This window comes from Alosa pseudoharengus, unplaced genomic scaffold (assembly GCF_046254945.1).
Source record: "Alosa pseudoharengus isolate Yale_2024_CS ecotype anadromous, Long Island Sound unplaced genomic scaffold, YU_APseudo_1.1 YU_APseudo_1.1_scf_5, whole genome shotgun sequence".
Lineage (NCBI taxonomy): Eukaryota > Metazoa > Chordata > Actinopteri > Clupeiformes > Clupeidae > Alosa > Alosa pseudoharengus.
Window position 1 is genome coordinate 33,043,050 of NW_027468837.1, and position 19,332 is coordinate 33,062,381.

General features: G+C 43.3%; 1 protein-coding gene across 1 annotated transcript in view; it reads right to left on the minus strand.

The window, feature by feature from the left end:
* The window catches only part of cacna1da (calcium channel, voltage-dependent, L type, alpha 1D subunit, a), a 77,980-nt gene extending 59,005 nt beyond the window's left edge, over positions 1-18,975 (minus strand). The window contains exon 1 of the mRNA XM_076269296.1: positions 18,898-18,975. Within this exon, the coding sequence (XP_076125411.1) occupies positions 18,898-18,960 (63 nt within the window). The 5' untranslated portion in view covers positions 18,961-18,975. The remainder of the gene's footprint in view (positions 1-18,897) is intronic.
* Between the last annotated feature and the right edge of the window lie 357 nt (positions 18,976-19,332).

Genomic DNA, 19,332 nt, shown 5'->3' on the forward strand with positions numbered 1-19,332 from the left:
CTAGTCCTGTCTGGATGGATCAGTCATAGCAGTATGGGTGAGCTGGAGGGTTAAGGGAAGACTGAACACGGTGATGGCCTGAAGCCTCTGTGTGAGTGTGTGTGTGTGTGTGTGTGTGTGTGTGTGTGTTTATGCCAGAGAGACTGGCATAAATAGTGAAAAAATATGTGTGCCCAGTGTGCTTACAATGCATGTTTGAATGTACAGTGTGTTCACTTGCACACAGACATTAAAGGCATCCAACAGAGCTCACCAATGACCTTGATGTTGAGAGACAAATACCAAGAATGCGGAAAAGAACGACAGGATGTATCTGTCCTCCTCTCTTCTCTTCAGTTCCATCTCTCCTCTTCTGGCTGCGGCTCCACACACAGGCCTTTCACCTCCCCCACCTCCTTATCACGCGGAGCGCACAACACGCGTACGCTTTCAACACGCAGCGCTCAGTAACCTGGCAACAACAACATCCCCCTCGTTTCCACGGCGCCTCGTGGCCAAGCCGCCTGTGCTCTCAGGTGCTGAGGAGCAGTTCCGGCCCTTGCCAGTGAGGGGCAGCGCGGAGTGTGAGGGAGGGTGACTGGACGACTGGCCCAGGAGGAGGATAAACTACCCCACACTCTGCTATCTGCAGCTGCAGATCCTGGTGATTGTAGATCAGCAGGGACGCAAACTGGATTAGAGTCCCCATTCATCTCAGAAGCAGCTGCTTAGAAATGCATGTGGAGCCAAAGGCATAAAGAGGAGGATGCTGACACACACCGTGCCCCATTTCTTATGCCATATTTCTTGTCGCTGTCACGTTTCTCATTTGAAGAGAAATCTTTAGGGCACTTTCCCTGGATTTTAAATCTGTATGACTGATCATCGAACAGCTAAAACGAGATGGCAACACCGCATACAAATGGCAGTCTCTCAATATACACCCTCCTAGTAAAGTAATCACGTAAGAGTACACCTAATATAGAGGGAATTCTTATTTTTCTACTTTTCACTATTGCCTAAACCTATTCAATCACTCCACCAAGACATAATTAAACATGTAATCAGAAGAGTACATTTCTGCACTCACCTGAGACGAGCAGAGTCATTGGCCATTTGACAAACTCTTTTTGGGGATCCTGCCACCTTATATCTCTCCTGTCACTCCAAGAACTAGCTTAGTCTTCCCATTCTTTTTAGAGCTTGTGTTTAGCTTCCTGCTAAGAAGCTCAAAGCACACTCACGGCTACTGTGAGCACACAGACACTATGTGAGGCAAAGAACACAGATAAACAATGCAGGGAGATTCTAATAGAAACATTATTTTCTTCCTGTATTCCTTAACTAGAAAAACATCTCTACATCAGAGACTCTTTAATTGAGTTTTTCTTGAATTTATGAATGTTCATAATCTATGTACTGTAATTATTCTGGCTTCAACAACACAAACAGAAAACAAGGAGACTGAAGAGGGCTCCTAGGCTGTGTTTCTGACAAAAGGAGAGTTTTCAGTTTGACTGCTAAACAAAACAGATCATCACAGGTCTTTTATTGACATCTCTGCGGCCCCTAATTGGGAGGACCTTCAAAGAGCTGTTTGATGTGCATGGACTCTCAAAGATGGCTAATTATGTTAAAATGCACACAAGCATCATCTCTCTCTCTCTCTCTCTCTCTCTCTCTCTCTCTCTTTCTCACACACACACAGACACACACACACACACACACACACACACACACACACACACACACACACACACACACACACACACACACACACACACACACACACACACAGGAACAGCAGGAGCAACCCTCATATCAAACTGAATGTGACCTTGACTGATGAACACACACAGTTTGAGTGCTGTGCTAGCTCTGCAGCTATCCTAATGTTGACTTACATATACATATTCCACTCCTGCAACTCACATTATATTTTCTCTCTGGTTCAACTCAAGAAAGCCCCCATACCCTCAGTCTACCATTTTCAAAAGCCTAGTTGACGGTCACCAATCTGATTCTGTATGGGTGGGTGGTGGGGAACATGTTGCATGTTGTGTGTATGGATGGGTTTGGTTGGAGGTGAAAGGATATGCTGATCATCTGAATTTGTTTTCCAGTGTCCTGGTAAGAGAGTGTTTGTGTGCGTGTGACAGCAGGGGTCGGGGTGTGTTTATGTGTGTGTGTGCGTCCATGGGGTGGGAGTGTGTGTGTGTGTGTGTGTGTGTGTGTGTGTGTGTGTGTGCCTGTGCGTGTGAGGGGCGATGCGCGACTCTGGGGTGACTCAGAGCCTGAGAGCTGAATCACTTATTAATGCCTGAGCACGAGATCACCTGAGGAGAGCTCAGGCCAGCGTGACGATGACAGAAACGCTCCGTCTTTCATGCCTCAGCGCGCTCGGACAGCCCAGCCCCCGCGCAGGGAGGCAACGCTTCCCCCACCCTGGACCAACCAATCACGCCTCCCGGCGGTCACTGACCACCAAACCAAGACCTGCCCATTTCAGGCACCGGCTTCTATTTTTGGTGTAAAACAGGGCTAGTGCTCACACCGCGTGGCACTATTCTCGTTACCTCTGGAGGTGAGCGCTCTGGAGATGGGATGCGGGGATTGAGAGGGGTACCAAACGACTGCCCAGGTCCTGGACACAGGCTCTGATTTCAGTGACCTGATTTAGATGAGCTGAGGCTATTAGATGAGCTAATGAGTGGAGGGCTGAGGCTGTCTCACACTCAAGGCCTCTCTCTCACACACACACACACACACACACACACACACACACAAACACACACACTCAAGGCCTCCACCCTTCAAATCACCTCACTCACTGACCACTCCCCCCGTGCGCGTACACACACACACACACACACACACACACACACACACACACACACACACTCAAGGCCTCCAGCCTTCAAATCACCTCATTCACTGATCAGCCAGCAACACTCAGATATGCACACATGCGCACACACACAGACACACACACACACAGACACACACACACACGCATGCACGCAACAGGCAGAGAACAAGTCTACAAGCATGTATAAATGCAAGAACAAGCACATACACACACACACACAGAAGATAAAGAGCAGTGGAAAGTGGGAGAGGCCAGCCCAAATGAGCAGTTAGCTAAGTGATTAAACACACACACACACACACACACACACACACACATACACACACACACACATTCAAGGCCTCCAGCCTTCAAATCACCTCACTCACTGACCACTCCCCCCGTGCGCGTACACACACACACACACACACACACACACACACACACACACACACTCAAGGCCTCCAGCCTTCAAATCACCTCATTCACTGACCAGCCAGCAACACTCAGATATGCACACATGTATAAATGCAAGAACAAGCACATACACACACACACACACACACAGAAGATAAAGAGCAGTGGGAAGTGGGAGAGGCCAGCCCAAATGAGCAGTTAGCTAAGTGATTAAACACACACACACACACACACACACACACACACGTGCCATCATCTCAACTGGGGTCGACAGACGCTGCAGCCGGAGCCAGACACAACCACTCATTCATGCCCACACACACACACACGCCTGCACACACATTAACACATAGACTTCCTCCCAGTCTCCCATGGCCATTTCAACACTGACACACACACACACACACACAAACACAGACACACACATATACACACACACACACACACGCACCATCAAATGACAGCCACTGTCACTGAACTCGAAACTCACGTAAGTGTGACCATAATCATGAGCTATTTGTCTGTCACTTTCTCCACATCCAGCATGCACACAGAAGGCATACACACAAACACACTTTCCCAACACAAACTCCCAACACAAACAACGCCAATATGTCCCTCTCTGCAGATCTGTGAAGCCTGCTGAGCAATAAACAGTGTGAACATGTCCTTTCCTCCATTTGGAATATTAAATGTCTCCCTCCACAGGCAACAGACTGAACATGCCCCCCTCTCCCCTGGCTGGACTGGCGTAATGTGAATCTCCATCATCTGCTTTGCTAACAATGAAAGAGCCTCTTGTGTGCCTTCCTCTGCACAGGTAGCAGCAGAGCCCTCCATTCCTCACTCTCTGTGTTCACAGATCAACACAGATGGCAGTCTCGTGGCACACACATGCACACATGGCACTTACGCACATGCAAACACACACACACACAAACATACCTCACACACACACACACACACACACACACACACACACACACCACACACACACACAACACACACATGGCACTTAACGCACGCTCACACACACACACACACACACACACACACGACAGGGCCAGATAAGCATGGCACAAGTGACACTTCCCCTCAGTTTTACTGACTTATCTGTTAGACATGGCCGGCATGTATAACATAGATGCTCAGGAGGCATGTTTGCCATGAAGAATGGCAGCTTATTCGAAGAATGACAGGGCAGCTTAGCTGACCTTGGTGTCAGAAATCACCTGATGCTACACAAAAACACCAACGAAGGAACAGACATGACAACATGTTAGAGTTGATTCTTTTTTGTCACTTACATTAGCTCACAGTTTACCACATGTGGACAGTGCATCCTGACCTCTACTACTAAAACTACTAAAAGATGCAATCTAGACCAGTGCTTTTTTTCTGGGGACCCACTTTTTAAAAATGACAGACCATCGCGACCCATTTCACTTCAGATCTAACATGCAACCACCAATATTGTTTTAGTTCTCAAACTTTTCTACCCCCCCCCAACCATTCTACAGTGCCATATCTAGATACGTAATAGCGCCTAGGACTGGCCTACTACCACTACTATTAGGGATTGGTAATGCACTGATTCAGTTTCCCACAGTTTTGTAAAAACACACAACCTCAGGTTATCCTGCTTTGAACACAGTTGTGTTACATTTTGAGCACCATCAGCGTGGAAAGTTACCTAAAAGATAACGTTTTAATGCGCATCCGAGAGTTCGGGATATTCTTGCATGCTACGCAATCGTCACTCTTCAACATAGTAAGCTGTTCCTGTATATCTAAAGAGAGATGTTGTAGGCTACGTTGCGTTGCATACAAATGGATCCATAACACCGTTCATTCCGATGTAAACATAATAACTCGTCGTTTTATTGTAGCCTATTTCTGGAGGTTTCTTTGGAAAGTTGAATCCGCATTTTTCTCTGGAGTTAAACGTTTGCTTGTTTGTAGGCCTGATACTAAGGCTGTGTACTGATGTTGTGACAAGCTATGTTGTTGTAACAATGTGAAATTAATAAATATCAGAACAAGAGGTTTTTGCGCAATAGCCAAAAGATAATGCGCTTTTACTGTAGCCTAGTAGAGTTTGCGAGGTGGAAAACGAGAGGAAATAATAGCTTTTAAAATGTCCATTTAAATTGTAGCCTAATATAATACACTGGTGTGCGTTTTAAATCCGAAATAATAAATGTGAGGAGGCTGCTATTAACTTTAAAGAGTGCATCTACAATCGAAACTATCAGCCTATGACGCACATTGAATAGCCATGCCCGGTACACGGATGTCTGCTTTTATGCTTAGTTTTATGCTTAGTTGACAGCATGATAACTAGATTTTAATCGGTCAACGGAAGCAACTGTCTGTTAATGTTCGTGCTGATTCATGTCCCTTGCATTTTGCAACTGCGAGGTCCATAGCAGGCGCCCCACAGAAATGTTTCATTTTGCGAATGAGATGCAAGCTGCCCCCTCTGCGACACGTTCTCCCCCAGTTTCAGAGGTATTCTAGGGCCGTGACTGTGGTAAACAAACTATATCTTAATAGAAAACTGATAGCTTTCCTGGTTAAATGGTATAAGCTAGGCCTATTACACAACATAAATTGTGCTGGCGACCCAAATAAAATCTTCTGCGACCCACCCGTGGGTCACAACACAGTCTTTGGGAACCAATGATCTAGACCAATAGTGTGTAGTATTTAGCACTCACTCCAAGGTCTCCTGCTGCGCTTTAGCTGTTAACTTATCTAATGTGAATCATGTCCTCGGTACGAACATAATGGCTGCAGGCACAGTGGAGGAGCAAGGTCTCACAGAATAAGTCTCTCTAACATCACATTCAGATTAGTCCTGATCTGTCCTTTACCAAGGGCTATATCAGCTATGCTCACACTGACATCGGATTTGTTCACATATTTCAATGAAGTCCAATTGCTTACATGAATTCTGAAAACCAAACCAAGCCTCGATGTGGCTTCTAGATATTTACATTTTTGCAACAATATCAAATTTGTTTTATATGCTTCAGAAGAACATTTGCAACCTGCCTATAGGAACACCTAACACCTATAAGAGTATATATACTTATACTTATACTTATACTATCCAGGAGCCAAAAAGCAAAAGGTCGTTTATCTCATTGAAGGATGACCATTGAAGAGGGGGTGGGTGTCACAAAAGATGTGAGGGCATGGGGGATGGGGATTGGAGGAGGGGAATGCTGAGTTTAGCACAAGCACACACACACACACACACACCACAAGGGAGTTGGAAGGTATTGCAGTTAAAATGAAAATAATGGGGTGAAGCAGAATATGTCACTATCATGCAATGACCACCACTTCCTTTACCGGCCTGAATTCCTGTCTTCCTTCTCCATATTTACACCGATAACAACACTCCACTGGACTTTACAGTGGTCAAGTCTCCATATCTGACAGTGAATAGAGTCTTAGGGCTCGTAGGGTCTGTTTCAGGACTCAGGCTGGGCCCAGTTCTCTCCCTAGAGATGTACCCGCTGAGCTCCACTAATGACCAGGGGCTGCAGCTGACACTATGTGGGCTGTGGCTGGGGAAGGGCGGGGGTGTGTGCTGCACAGCACTTACAGTGTTTCCCACAGAATTGGATTCAATTTGTGGCGGTAGCTGACTTGGACAAGGGAGGGGGGGGGGGTAGTGTATAGGTCTAATTGAGTGCCTGTCACTTTAAGACGTTCGTGAGGGAACCCTTGAAAATTGCAATTGTAACACAGTTACAATTGTTACACAGTAAAGGCTGCTGATGTGTGGATGCAATTCATAATGTTTTCTACATAGTTAAAATAAAGGTTCGTACTTCTCCTTGGGACAAGCATTTTTGAATTTTGGAAAACACTTTTCCATTTACATCGGGATTTTGCAAACATTCAATGTCATAGTCAATACAATGAGCCCTTCAACGAAATTGCAGCTGGATCATTCCACGTCAATTCAACCAGGGCCCACGCACTTAGGTCTCAAAAAATTCTGAAAACATTACCAGGTGTACCTATGTTACCCAGGAGACACACTGTAAAATTACTCTTATGTAAGATCAATACTTTCCAAGATACAGCCAGTTTTACAGGGGGAGGGGGTGTCGATTTTGTTCGGGCTCTTTTTTTTGTCAAAGTTCACAAGCCCACAGCGCAAGAACTAAACCATGTAGGAGGCTCAAATTTTGCATGCTGGTACATAAATAGGAATAGTATGTAGCAAAATCGTCACATTTGGTCTGGATAATCCTGCATGGTCATAGCTGTCCCTCAAAGTTGATACAAATTTTATTGGAGTTTTTGGCTGGGCTCTGTTTAAGCCTTCAGAAGACATATTTGTACTCAACATAGGCTCTTGATTTATTTTCCTTACTGAGATAAGTAGAAACACTCTCACAAAAAAACAATGAACAGAAAATAAATTCCTTCAGGGTCTGAACAGCAGACCTTAGAAGTCTAAAAAATCATTTTGGTTCTCATTTTCAGAGCACCTACTGTAAACACCTTGTGGGAATATACAAATAAAAGTTTTTTTAAATATTTTTTTCTTTATTTAAGTAGGCTAAGCATGCTAAATTCGACATCCAAACTGTATTCTAACGTTAGCTTTGAGATACTGCTTGATTGCATAACTTAGTTTAGTCTCTTCAATGTAGCCTACTATGTTGTGATAAGAATTAGCATAGTTAACTTCAATTCAGCAGTTTTGAACAAATTTGCGCAGCATGGTCACGATGCTAAGCGGATTTAATAGCAATTTAGCCAGACTTCTTCTATGCAATGCTTCTATGTGGCAACAACAATCCTTCAACAATCGTGAATATTTTGTTAAATGCACATGCAGAGGAGGGGCAGCGGGCTACGAGAGAGAGCGGGGCGGGACAAGGAAAGGCTGCGTGCGTAAAAAGCGCAGCTCAATGGCAATGCAAGGATTTGATCTTATATTTAATTTAAATTAAATTAAATTAAATTAAATTAAATTAAATTAAATTAAATTAAAAACATAGAATATTTATGTGTGGCGGCCGATTTTTATTTCGTGGCGCCCCGCCACAGATTAGTCAATGTATGGGAAACACTGACTTAGGCTACGTTCAGACTACAGGCAAAATTGGCCCAAATCTGATTTTTTTTGGGGTCAAGTGACCAGTGACCAGGTTAGACTTCCTCAGAAGTAGTGTGAACACTCAAATCTTGCACATATCTGATTATTTCAAAAATATGTGGTCCTGAATCAGACCCACGTCTGATTTTTGTCAATGCGGCCGCAGTGTGAACAACCAAGGCAGATTTGATGTGACTTTTACGTCAATCTACATCGACATTTGTCACAATTATGCGCCCGCCGGAGTTATCTGATGTCATTGTTATTGTTCTTTTGCTCATGCAGGTAATTTCAGAACCGCAACAGTTCACACTGGAAGCTGATATATGCCACATTTTAAAAGGTTATGTGAAAAGCTGAGCAAAATATCTGAATTGAGCATTAAGACTTACGGTGTGACCGTAGCCTTAATGACTAATTTGAACATTTCTGACAAATGACACTCCTTCAGTTTTTACAAAAGAAACCCACAAGAGAGTGCTACTGAAGGATTAAGAAAACATAAATGACTCAAAGTAAGGTGAAGGTGCTCAAGTGAGAAGGGTAACAATCATCCAAAATAGAAAAGTCCTCGGCACTCTTCATAAAAAAGCCTTTATTAATGCATACGATCCAGCATGTTATAACACACTTTGACTGTGTAGTGATGTATTGATAAAGGCTTTGTATGAAGAGCACCATGGATCAGGCAGATGATAATGAGGCATCAATACAGACTGAGTACAAAGATGTGAAGAAATCTATTTGCATCACTGGTAAAGCGTTTTTAGCATTTTATACCTCAGAGCCCATGAAAATAATAACTTTTACAGAGGATATGTATCACATATGTACGTTATTAAGCAAGCTTTTATCAGTGCCAACTAGGGCTGTCACTTTTGTGAAAAAATCCTGTTAGATTCTTGAGACACAATTGTTCATTGAATCGATTGTAAAATCGATTTTTCATGTCTAAAGACGTTTCAATTTTCAACACCAAATATAGGACAATCCACGAACAACTAACAGGCATTAGGACGAACGTAAAGGGGGCGCTTGAAGACGCACAATGGCATGAAGTTTCGTGCACAATGACAAACAGGAGTGCAACATTCTCGAAAAACAATAAGCAGAGTGGACTGCCATAACATCAGTGAAAAACATTACTGCAGGCTTCAACGTGGCTGCGTTTACAATTAGAAATGTCAAACAAAGTTCGCCTACGTAGAACTCACGACTGCACAGTTTGCATATCGCTTTGTCCTTCTCCATAGTTTGATATACCCAAACCCCGAAGTGCTTCCATATCGAACTCTTCAAGTTATTAGGGCCTATCACTCGTATCTCTCATGTCGCACAGGTTGATCGCGTTGTCCTCAATTTTTTGGCAAAACACCAGCAGCACAGCAGCCGATTGAAAAAGCTGTTTCCGGTGCGTAAAATTGTTGGGAATTTTCTATTTAGCTTTCGCAATGCTTACTGCACTTCGGAATTCTTTGTTATTTTTCTGCTTGTTCCTGAGTTTTGTTACATCTATCTTTTTCATTTGTTTAATTCGTTTAAAATTAATAGTGTACACATTTGGTTAAAATCGATTCCCTATTTTAGTTTTCGAAACTTGTGTTGGTTGGTCCAATCGATTGTGCAATCGATTTTCGAACGTAAAGTGACAGCCCTAGTGCCAACTGTGTTTTTGTTTGTGTTTACATGTATGCCAGCTGTTAACCATGCAAGGTATCATCAAAGATCCTTGATTATTAGCTCCGCTATAACCCTCTCTGGTATCATAATGGAGTCTTAAAAGCATCCAGTAATAGAATCAATTAATTCCAGGGAATCAGTTCATTCCTAGGAATATATCAGTTGGGGAATTCAAATTAAGCTAAATCACTATGGCTAGAGGTTGTTCAGCAGACAGATGTAAAAGTCTATTCCATGACAATTCTATCTCAAAATCTGACACATTATGATCAGTAAGTCCGCTATGTTTCAGACTTAAGCGGACAGCAGCTTAAACTCAATCCAAACTAGATGTATCGCAGAGCGGTACAAAATATGACCGCCGCCCAGTCCAGCACATTTTTTCCACAAAAATAAATCACGCTGAAAGGCCTATATGATTCTAACTGTCTCACTAAATTGCATTAGCCACACTCAATTCTCACTGTTATCTGCTAGACAACAAGTACCAAAACATGATTAGTTCATAGATTTCACATGTAAAATTAATTTTATACAACCCCACCCCCATCTTGCCTGTTCATAATTCTGAGAAATTGAATTTTGAGCATGTGTGCGTGTACACGTTTATGTTTATGTGTGTGGGTGTGTGTGTGTGTGTGTGTGTGTGTGCGTGTGCGTGTTTGTGTGTTTGCCTGCGTATGTGTGTTTGTGCATGTGCATGCATGCGTACATATGTCTACTGTGTAAGTATGTGTCATACGTATGATTACTGTGAATGTATGTGTGTGCGTGTGTATCTGTTTATGCACATGTGTGCACATGGAATGGGTTAACATGACCCCTGGAGGCAAACATACGGACAAAATTGGTCATCCTAGGCCCTACGGTTCTCAAGATATTCACAAAAAACTGTGTCTGCCCTACCCTCCTTTCGGGGGGTCCAGTACAGCGGGGGGGCTACAGATCAAAACTAAAAACGATGGTTCCATGCTATCCATGTGGGGTTACATGCCCACCAAGTTTCGTGTACCCCGGTCTTTCAGTGTCCCGGGAATCCTTGTTGGTGTACGGTCACTAAATGTACACATAAATTATTTTATTGTAAGGCCCCCCATGAACGAAAGTTCACAAAACTTGGCATGCATTCGGAGGGTGTCATAATGATCCTACACTTTCAATTTCGTGCAGTTTTGACCATGTCAGCCAGAGATATTGTGATGAAAACACCTCATTTTTACTTTTTTGTGTTTAACTAGGTGGCGCTATACATGAAATGAGTGGTTATGGAATGGGTTGACATGGCCCCTTGAGATCAACATACAAAAAAAAATGGTCCTCCTAAACCTTACGGTTCTCGAGATATTCACAGAAAACTGTGTCTGCCCTACCCTCCTTTCGGGGGGGTGCAGTCCAGCGGGGGGGCTACAGATCAAAACGAAAAACGATGCTTCCATGCTATCCATATGGGGTTACATGCCCACCAAGTTTTGTCTACCCCGGTCTTTCAGTGTCCCGGGAATCATTGACGGAAATTTGGACATGCGAAAAAGAAAAAGAAAAAAAACTGACTAAACCTATATGACCGCCGCTTCGCTGCGCGGCGGTCATAATAAAGCTACACCGATTTATGAAACATCAGTATAGGAGAGATCATACCTTTCACAGAGCTAAGGTAACGCGTTGTCAAAGATGTACGCTTGGAAGGAGCACTTAGGGTGAGTATGGCTTGGTGCTCTGTTATGACAATGCTTTTTGAATCATACTGTACCGTAACACAATTGTTGCGAGCGCGCGCTCCATGATACCTGGCTTCCTGTCCTGTGGGCTGCTGGGTAAAGGTTGAGACGGATGAATCACATTCGCAGTGAAAAGGTCGCCAGGCTGGAGAGCCATGGCACAGCCAGGAGCACTCGGGCCCCAGCAACACAAGGCAGGGGTGACCTTAAAGCACACTCCTGTAGAGAGTGTGTGTGTGTGTGTGTGTGTGTGTGTGTGTGTGTGTGTGTGTGTGTGTGTGTGTGTGTGTGTACCTGCATGGGCAATGACATAAGGGGTCACACCCCCTACCTTGTGCTCTGTTCCTGAAGGTCGAGACTGTCTTCCCCTCTCTGATATTAAGAGGTGATTAAACAACAGTGCTCCACCACAAGCCCCTTTATAACTTGTTTTGTCACGCAGGAAGCTATAACACTCTGCAGTGTTCACTCCTTCACACAAGCTGACTGAAAAGGGCTCTTACAAATGCCATTCATACACAGATGGTGAACCTACACAATTGGCATTAAATTCAACAGCTACAGCACTAGCTTGGTGTGTCTTTCACCCATGATGTACAAAGCACCGCTCACAACTCCACAATACAAGAGAAAATGACACAAATGCCTTACTGCAATGGATTCCCTCATCCAGCACTGAGGCTATAATGAACACCCCTCTCAGCCCATTGGGAGATGGCACGCGATCACTCACTCCATGGGCCATATCAGAGCAGTAACCATACATTATACAGTATATATGACATCTGGGTAGACATGTGTAGTCTTTCAAAGTATCTATATCAATGCACGTGCGTGAACATGGACACACACACACGCACGCGCACGCACACAGATGCACACACACATACGCACGCACGTACACACACACGCTCACACACACACACGGACACACACACTTATTTTTGCTGTATGCTCACCAGCACCCTTAATCACAAACAATGCAACCTGACGCCTCCTGCAGTGCTCAGCACAGTGCAGCCTGCATGACTAACCAGTGCAGAGACACTCGGCCTGGAGACAACACACACACACACACACACACACACACACACACCACATGAATGTACAGTGTGTGACCATATGCACCAACATATGACGTTTCAGTGACAGCCTCTCTCTGTCTCTCCCTCTCTCTCTCTATCTCTCTCTCTCTCTCCCCCACCCCTCCCTCTCTCTCTCTCCCCCACCCACCCTCCCTCTCTCTCTCTCTCTCTCTCTCTCTCTCTCTCTCAGTTTCTACCCTCAGTGTCGGGAGTCATGTGGCTGGTGGGCGACCGAACGAGTGAAAAATTTAACAGCTACAAGTCTGGGTGAAATTCACACTGAAAAAGTGGATTCCATAATTCATAGTGGCGTTAGGTCTGCCGCTCCCTAGCTGTGTGTGTGTGTGTGTGTGTGTGTGTGTATGTGTGTGTCTGTTAAAACATTGTTCTCCTGGAAGGCGCAGCCTGTAGCCTGGAACGCGTCTGCCTGTTCAACTTAAGAGCTGGCCGAGAGTTCAGTGCCAGTGTGAGCTAGTGGGAGGTCTCTGTAAAATCCAGTGTCATCTAGTAATGTGTCTCTCACTCTGTGGAAGAGTGTTTGTATGTGAGTGCATTGGGTGTGTGTGTGTGTGTGTGTGTGTGTCAGATTATACATTCTATACAAGTGCAGGTACTACTGCAATGTGGACTGAGGCATACCTGTGCATGTTTGTGTTAAAGGCAGTAAGAATGTAAGAACATAATTATGTGTGGGAGTATGTGGTAGGATGTTGGATGTGTTTGTGTGTGTGAAGACTACAGTTCCCATCATGCCATTTGCCATGCTAGTTCCCTAAAGGGGTTGGGACCTCTAGCCTCTCTCCCGATGGTCTCACTTCTGCCCCACCAGGGGAAAACACCTTTTGCTATTTATAACAAGCCTCCACACCTAACGAAGCCTCTCTAACGAGGCTGGAAGGAGCAGGGCCAACACAGCCTCTGAGACTATACTGGGCACAGCAGTAAAAATCCCACCGGCCCACTCCAAACTCCTGCGGCTGCCACAGGACAGAAAGCCCGTTAGAGCCTTTTGTTCTCCCTGCCACTGTCCTTATCTCTCAGCTCTCTGCACCACTCACTTCTGCCCCCTCCCTCTTTTGCTCTCTCTTTTTCTTTCAGTCTATCTCTTCACTCCTGAGCTCAATGGGTTTCTCTCTCTCTCTCTCTCTCTCTCTCTCTCTCTCTCTCTCTCTCTCTCTCTCTCTCTCTCTCTCTCTCTCTCGTTAGTTCTTTCTCTGCATGTTTCTATTAAGGAACACAAGCAACAGATCCATTATCCCTCGACATCTGAAGATACGGAGTTGGTCTTTTCAATGCAAAGTCACATGTTTGTGCGCGCTTTCGTGGAGGGACAGGGAGTGACTGAGTGAGACAGATGCAGACCGAAGAAGGGAAACTGAGAGGAGGCAGGGGGAGAGTGACTATGCCCTTGGAAAAAGCCTACCAAACTAAATATGTTCAAATAACACCCACAACTGATGAAGGCTAGTCCCCAGGACACTGCAATATGGTCTCCTGGGCCTTGCACACATAACAGTCACAGGGGAGTTTCTGAACGAGGCAGTTATTCAGGATCACTTTGATGGCAACTACTGCAGCATCTGACAGTAGGGATGTAACGGTATGAAAATTTAACCTCATGGTTATAGTGATCAAAATTATCACGGTTTTCGGTATTATCACGGTATTTCTAAAAGTGTGTTCATTGTGTTCAGAAAGCACTGATAGGCCTACACAAGCTGAAATAGTTTCAAAAAGTGTCCCGTTCACTTTTTTCTTCATGTTTAATTGGCTATGTGCTTATAGCTTAACTTACCCTACCATAACTTGGAGTTTGCTATTTCTGTTATTTGGATGCAATGAGTGAGACAAAGTAAGCGTTCAAAATAAAACTTTAGGCTACTGTATACTCCTGATAACGTGAGTGGAATTGATTTAAATGTGGACGGAGTGGCTACATGATACAGTGCACATTTCGCGGTGAAAAAGTTCCGCCTAATCCGAATCGTAGTTAAGACCATCAATTAGACAACAGAATCAGTAGGGTGCCAGTTTTGTTCCATTGTACCAGGCCTACTGTATGTCAAAAGCAGGCTCGGATGAAGCTGGAAAGGATTAAACACACGGTTTCCATACCGCGGTAATCAACAGTGATAATCATGATGTTTGAAATGAAAACGGTAATTATTATCGTCAACGTTTTTATCGCGGTTTACCATTATACCGGTAATCGTTACTTCTAAAGCAGGGGTGGGCAACTAATTTCCCCAAGGGGCCACATGACAAACTGAGACTGTTGAGGAGGGCCGGACCCAAAATACCGAACTCAAGTCTGAACTCAATTCTGTTCAATTCTATTCTGTTTTTGTATAACATTAAGTAAATCATATGGTTTTGTTTACTAGTCGTAAGAACAGATGAAAATGTGAGGGAGACAAAGGAAAAACAGCTATATTTAATCTATGTCCAGTATTTAATCCTCATTCTCGAAAATGATTTTTTGACATTGACATTTTTTTCAGTTTTCAAAGACTGATATAAAAAAGTACTACAATATCTATATAATTAGGCTAGGTCATGAAAATGTGAAGGAGTCAGTACAACCGATAGGCCTGTGCCACCATTTCATCAACACTCAGCAATATTCATCATTAAATCATTACCATCATTAAATTAACTCTATGCAGAATTAGACTACGAAGATGTGGAGCAGACAATAGTAGGCTGTCATTAGTTGATCAACATGCACAAAGAAAACTATTTAAAAAATGTAGGCTATGTTTTTGCTTTAACTTTATGCACATAACTGTGATTGGTCAACTCGCTCTGTGTGTTGAGCCGGCTGCTTCAAGCAACCTGTGGGTATAGTAGCATCATACTAGTTCGCTAACATAAGCTTTGCAAATAAACTCAGACATGTTTTGGTTACAATTACGGGGTTATCTGATTGTAAACTGTCTATCTGCCAGTAACGTTTTGAAATGAACACTTCGTATCGCCAACGAGCAGCAGTAGGAGTTCGTTCTAACAACCTTTGCGGTGGTGAGCGACGCAGAGACACAAAACTTTGAAAGGTTTACGCCGACGTAAAGGCAACTGCATTGTGTCGACGCAGAAGCATAAATTCTATTCACCAGCACATCAGTGAGGGTGTTTACGTCGTATGCATCCACGCACAAATGTATGGGCGTACAAATAGCAGTCGCTTTCAAAATAAAAACAACGATATTTATTTACATGCATTATCTCTATGCTAGGCTCTTGACTATTGTTTACCTTACGCGGGCCGGTCAGGGAAAGCCCACGGGCCGGATGTGGCCCGCGGGCCGTATGTTGCCCATGTATGATCTAAAGGGTCTGGGTTTTTCTACCAATGCCATTACAGCTGCGGTATTTCACTTTCTATTCTGAATATTCAAAATATGGTCAGTATGCGTTTTATTCAATACTTCCACTGCTTGGAAAGTAATTGGTGTTGGCATCTTAGCAGCCAACCACTAGGTTCAAAGTGCAGTAGGGCAACACAATTATCACAATCGCAATCGCAATATCAACCAACACCATTACCCAATCGCAAAAGCTAAAATAATCGTGCACAATTCATTTTGTCACATTTCTGACTTTTATATTCATTTCATCCTCATTGACTATGCCACTTCTGGTAGGTGGGTGTGCGTAGTGCGTGACGGGCACAGAAATTCTGATTGGTGAGCTTCACAGTCTGTCGGGGGTGCTGTGCTTCTTGTCACCAATCAGGGGTGGCACAAATTAAAGGAACTGAACTGAATCAATTCATTGACATTCAAAAATCATTGTGAATATCAATTGCAATATCTGTCAGAAAAATCTCAATTAGATATTTTCCCCAAATTGTGCCCTAATGTACAGTCGACCAACAGTATCTAACTAATGATATTTGCATTGCCTAAATATAAAATGTATGAATTATGTTTGATATCAATACCTATCATCTGACTGGACAAAGTATGTGTATGGATAAATCATTCTATAATTACAGCACATACTGTATGTAAGGGATAATGTATTGTTCACACAGATAGAACTTGATAGATCAGGTGTTGCGTGGCAACGTCTTTTTTCACTTTCAATGAAATTCTATTGCAATAAGCGAACAGACTTCTTGCAGTGTGATATGAAAGACGTTAATCAGAAGCCCAAAATCCGTTGCCATTGACAGCGGACATTATATACTTTGCAGCGGTGATTATATAGATTTAAGAGACCTCCGAACGTTGGCAAGGCCCATTCATGTGAATGGAACTTTCTGCAGCACTCTGAAGAGCTGTGTAATAAATCAAAATATTCTATATACAAACATAAACAATAGGGCCCTACACCCATTCCCATGCTGTACAACTCGTACGAAAATCTCAAATAAGCGTCTTCAGAAACATATTTGTGTAATAGCACAGCAGCTTGGAACACAAGTTCTCAGTCCTCACCCCTCAAAGTCCGTCTCTGCATTCCACCCATCACATACAAACTGTAATCACATTTCGCCAATCAGGAGAGCATTTAATTGTAATTTTCATGAAATAAGAATACTGTTTTTTACACAGCTCAGTGCTGTACTGTGGTCTATTTTGTTTTGTATTCAAATGAGCAGAAGCGGAGATAATCTTTCTTTGCTTCTGTGAACTTCTCAGTGTCGAATCAATTGCCAATTGTCTATGTCAGTACATTGTATCATTACATATTATAGTATTAAGTGCTCAATATATGACAATTAAATTCCAGAACTTATCTAGACCTATGAAACCAGAACTATGATAACAGGGTGAGAATGACCCTTTATGGCCCATCCACACTCCACACTCTAATGATAACTGTAACTATAATAATATGAGCCTTCACATTGACCAATGATGAGGAAAACCAAAATCGTGTTTTGATTGTGATGTCTTTAAAATGGATGTATGGCAAATTGGTTTCTATTGTTCGTGATGACCAATGACAGTGTGTATCACTGCTGTTTTTATGGACTAGAACATTTATTCAAGTTTTAAAGTTACTGTTATAGACACTGTATCATTGGCAGTGTGGGCAGCTTTTTGCAGTGTGAACATGATGCTATTTGTCACCATGTTCGACATCTCAGACTCTTCGAGAAAAAAACATGACTGAAAAGACTGAGCATTTGATAAGACCTCAAACTCTCCTGCTTTAGACTGCAGAGTTCTTAAGGATGTATTCATCTCACAAGCCATTAGCACGTCATTTCTCCCCGATTCGGAGCAGCTGCCACATCTCGCTTCCTATGGATGCAGGCTCATTTTGAACAGAGCGGTGAAAACACTACATCACCCACAATTCATGAAAGTGTCAATGCTAAGAGCCATAGAGGCATCAGCATTTCCCAAAATAGATTTCACTCGCACAAAGATCTTTCAAAGCAACAAAGCTGAATTGTCTAAAGTTAACCAATCCGACTAGGAAAAATATTCACAAGGGTTCAAAAAATGCCTCCACAATATCCTCTCCAGGAACAGGCATAACCAGCACAAAAGTCTAAAGAAGACACCATGCTGCTAAGAGAGGTGTGTACAGGGAGGGATATGGTTCTTTACAGGACTTGCAAGTGATACAGCATTTGCACCTAATCAAACACTGACAAAAACACTCTAAGCAAACATGCATGTCATCTGGCCACAACAGCTCATCACTAGCCTGATATTCACCAAACCATAAAGGACGTTCCCGCCCACACAAACTCGCAGTCTCAATTAGAGTGATGTATTCACACTACATTTGAGTAGTAATACTGTAGAAAACATGGCAGTGGCCAAATATTTAGACATTCAGTTCAGTCCAAACAATCCATGCAGAAACTGTATAACCATGTAGTGCAGTTGGAATGGTTTCAGAAAGCCAATTAAATCAACAGTCCAGCATCTTAACATCCTAAGCCTTGGCAACAACCTCTGACCCGCAAGGGCGAAAAAAGTCAGATGCAAACACCAATCCTGATGTAAGAAGCATCCTGAGCATCAGTGGCTAGCATGGTAAGGGGTGAAAGGTCAAAGGTCAACCAAATGTACTCACCAGGTCATGGTTTGTTGAGTTCGAGTCATCTTCAGGGAAGGGGATGTACACAGCTAAGGCCATACAGTTGGCAAAAATAGCAATCAATATAAAGATATCAAATGGCCTGAAAAGAGAAAGAGTTAAGGAGAACACTACAGAGGGTACAGCACAGACATGCTATTTACATCATGCAATTCAGTATGTCACATTCTAAGCATCCAAAAGCAAGCTAACATAAAGTATAACACTCAGTACAAACACAGCATTGTAAACACACCACGGCACACTGCACAGTCGTGTTCTGCTCTTCATGCAGGAAGGGGATAACTGCTGATACTGAAATAATGCGTTGAAATCAAAAACTGACACCCTAGAGTACACACAAGAGTGAAAGAGAAGCTCAGAGAATTACTATGTCTTTCTCCTTGTGCCATAACGGTATTTCAGGATTTA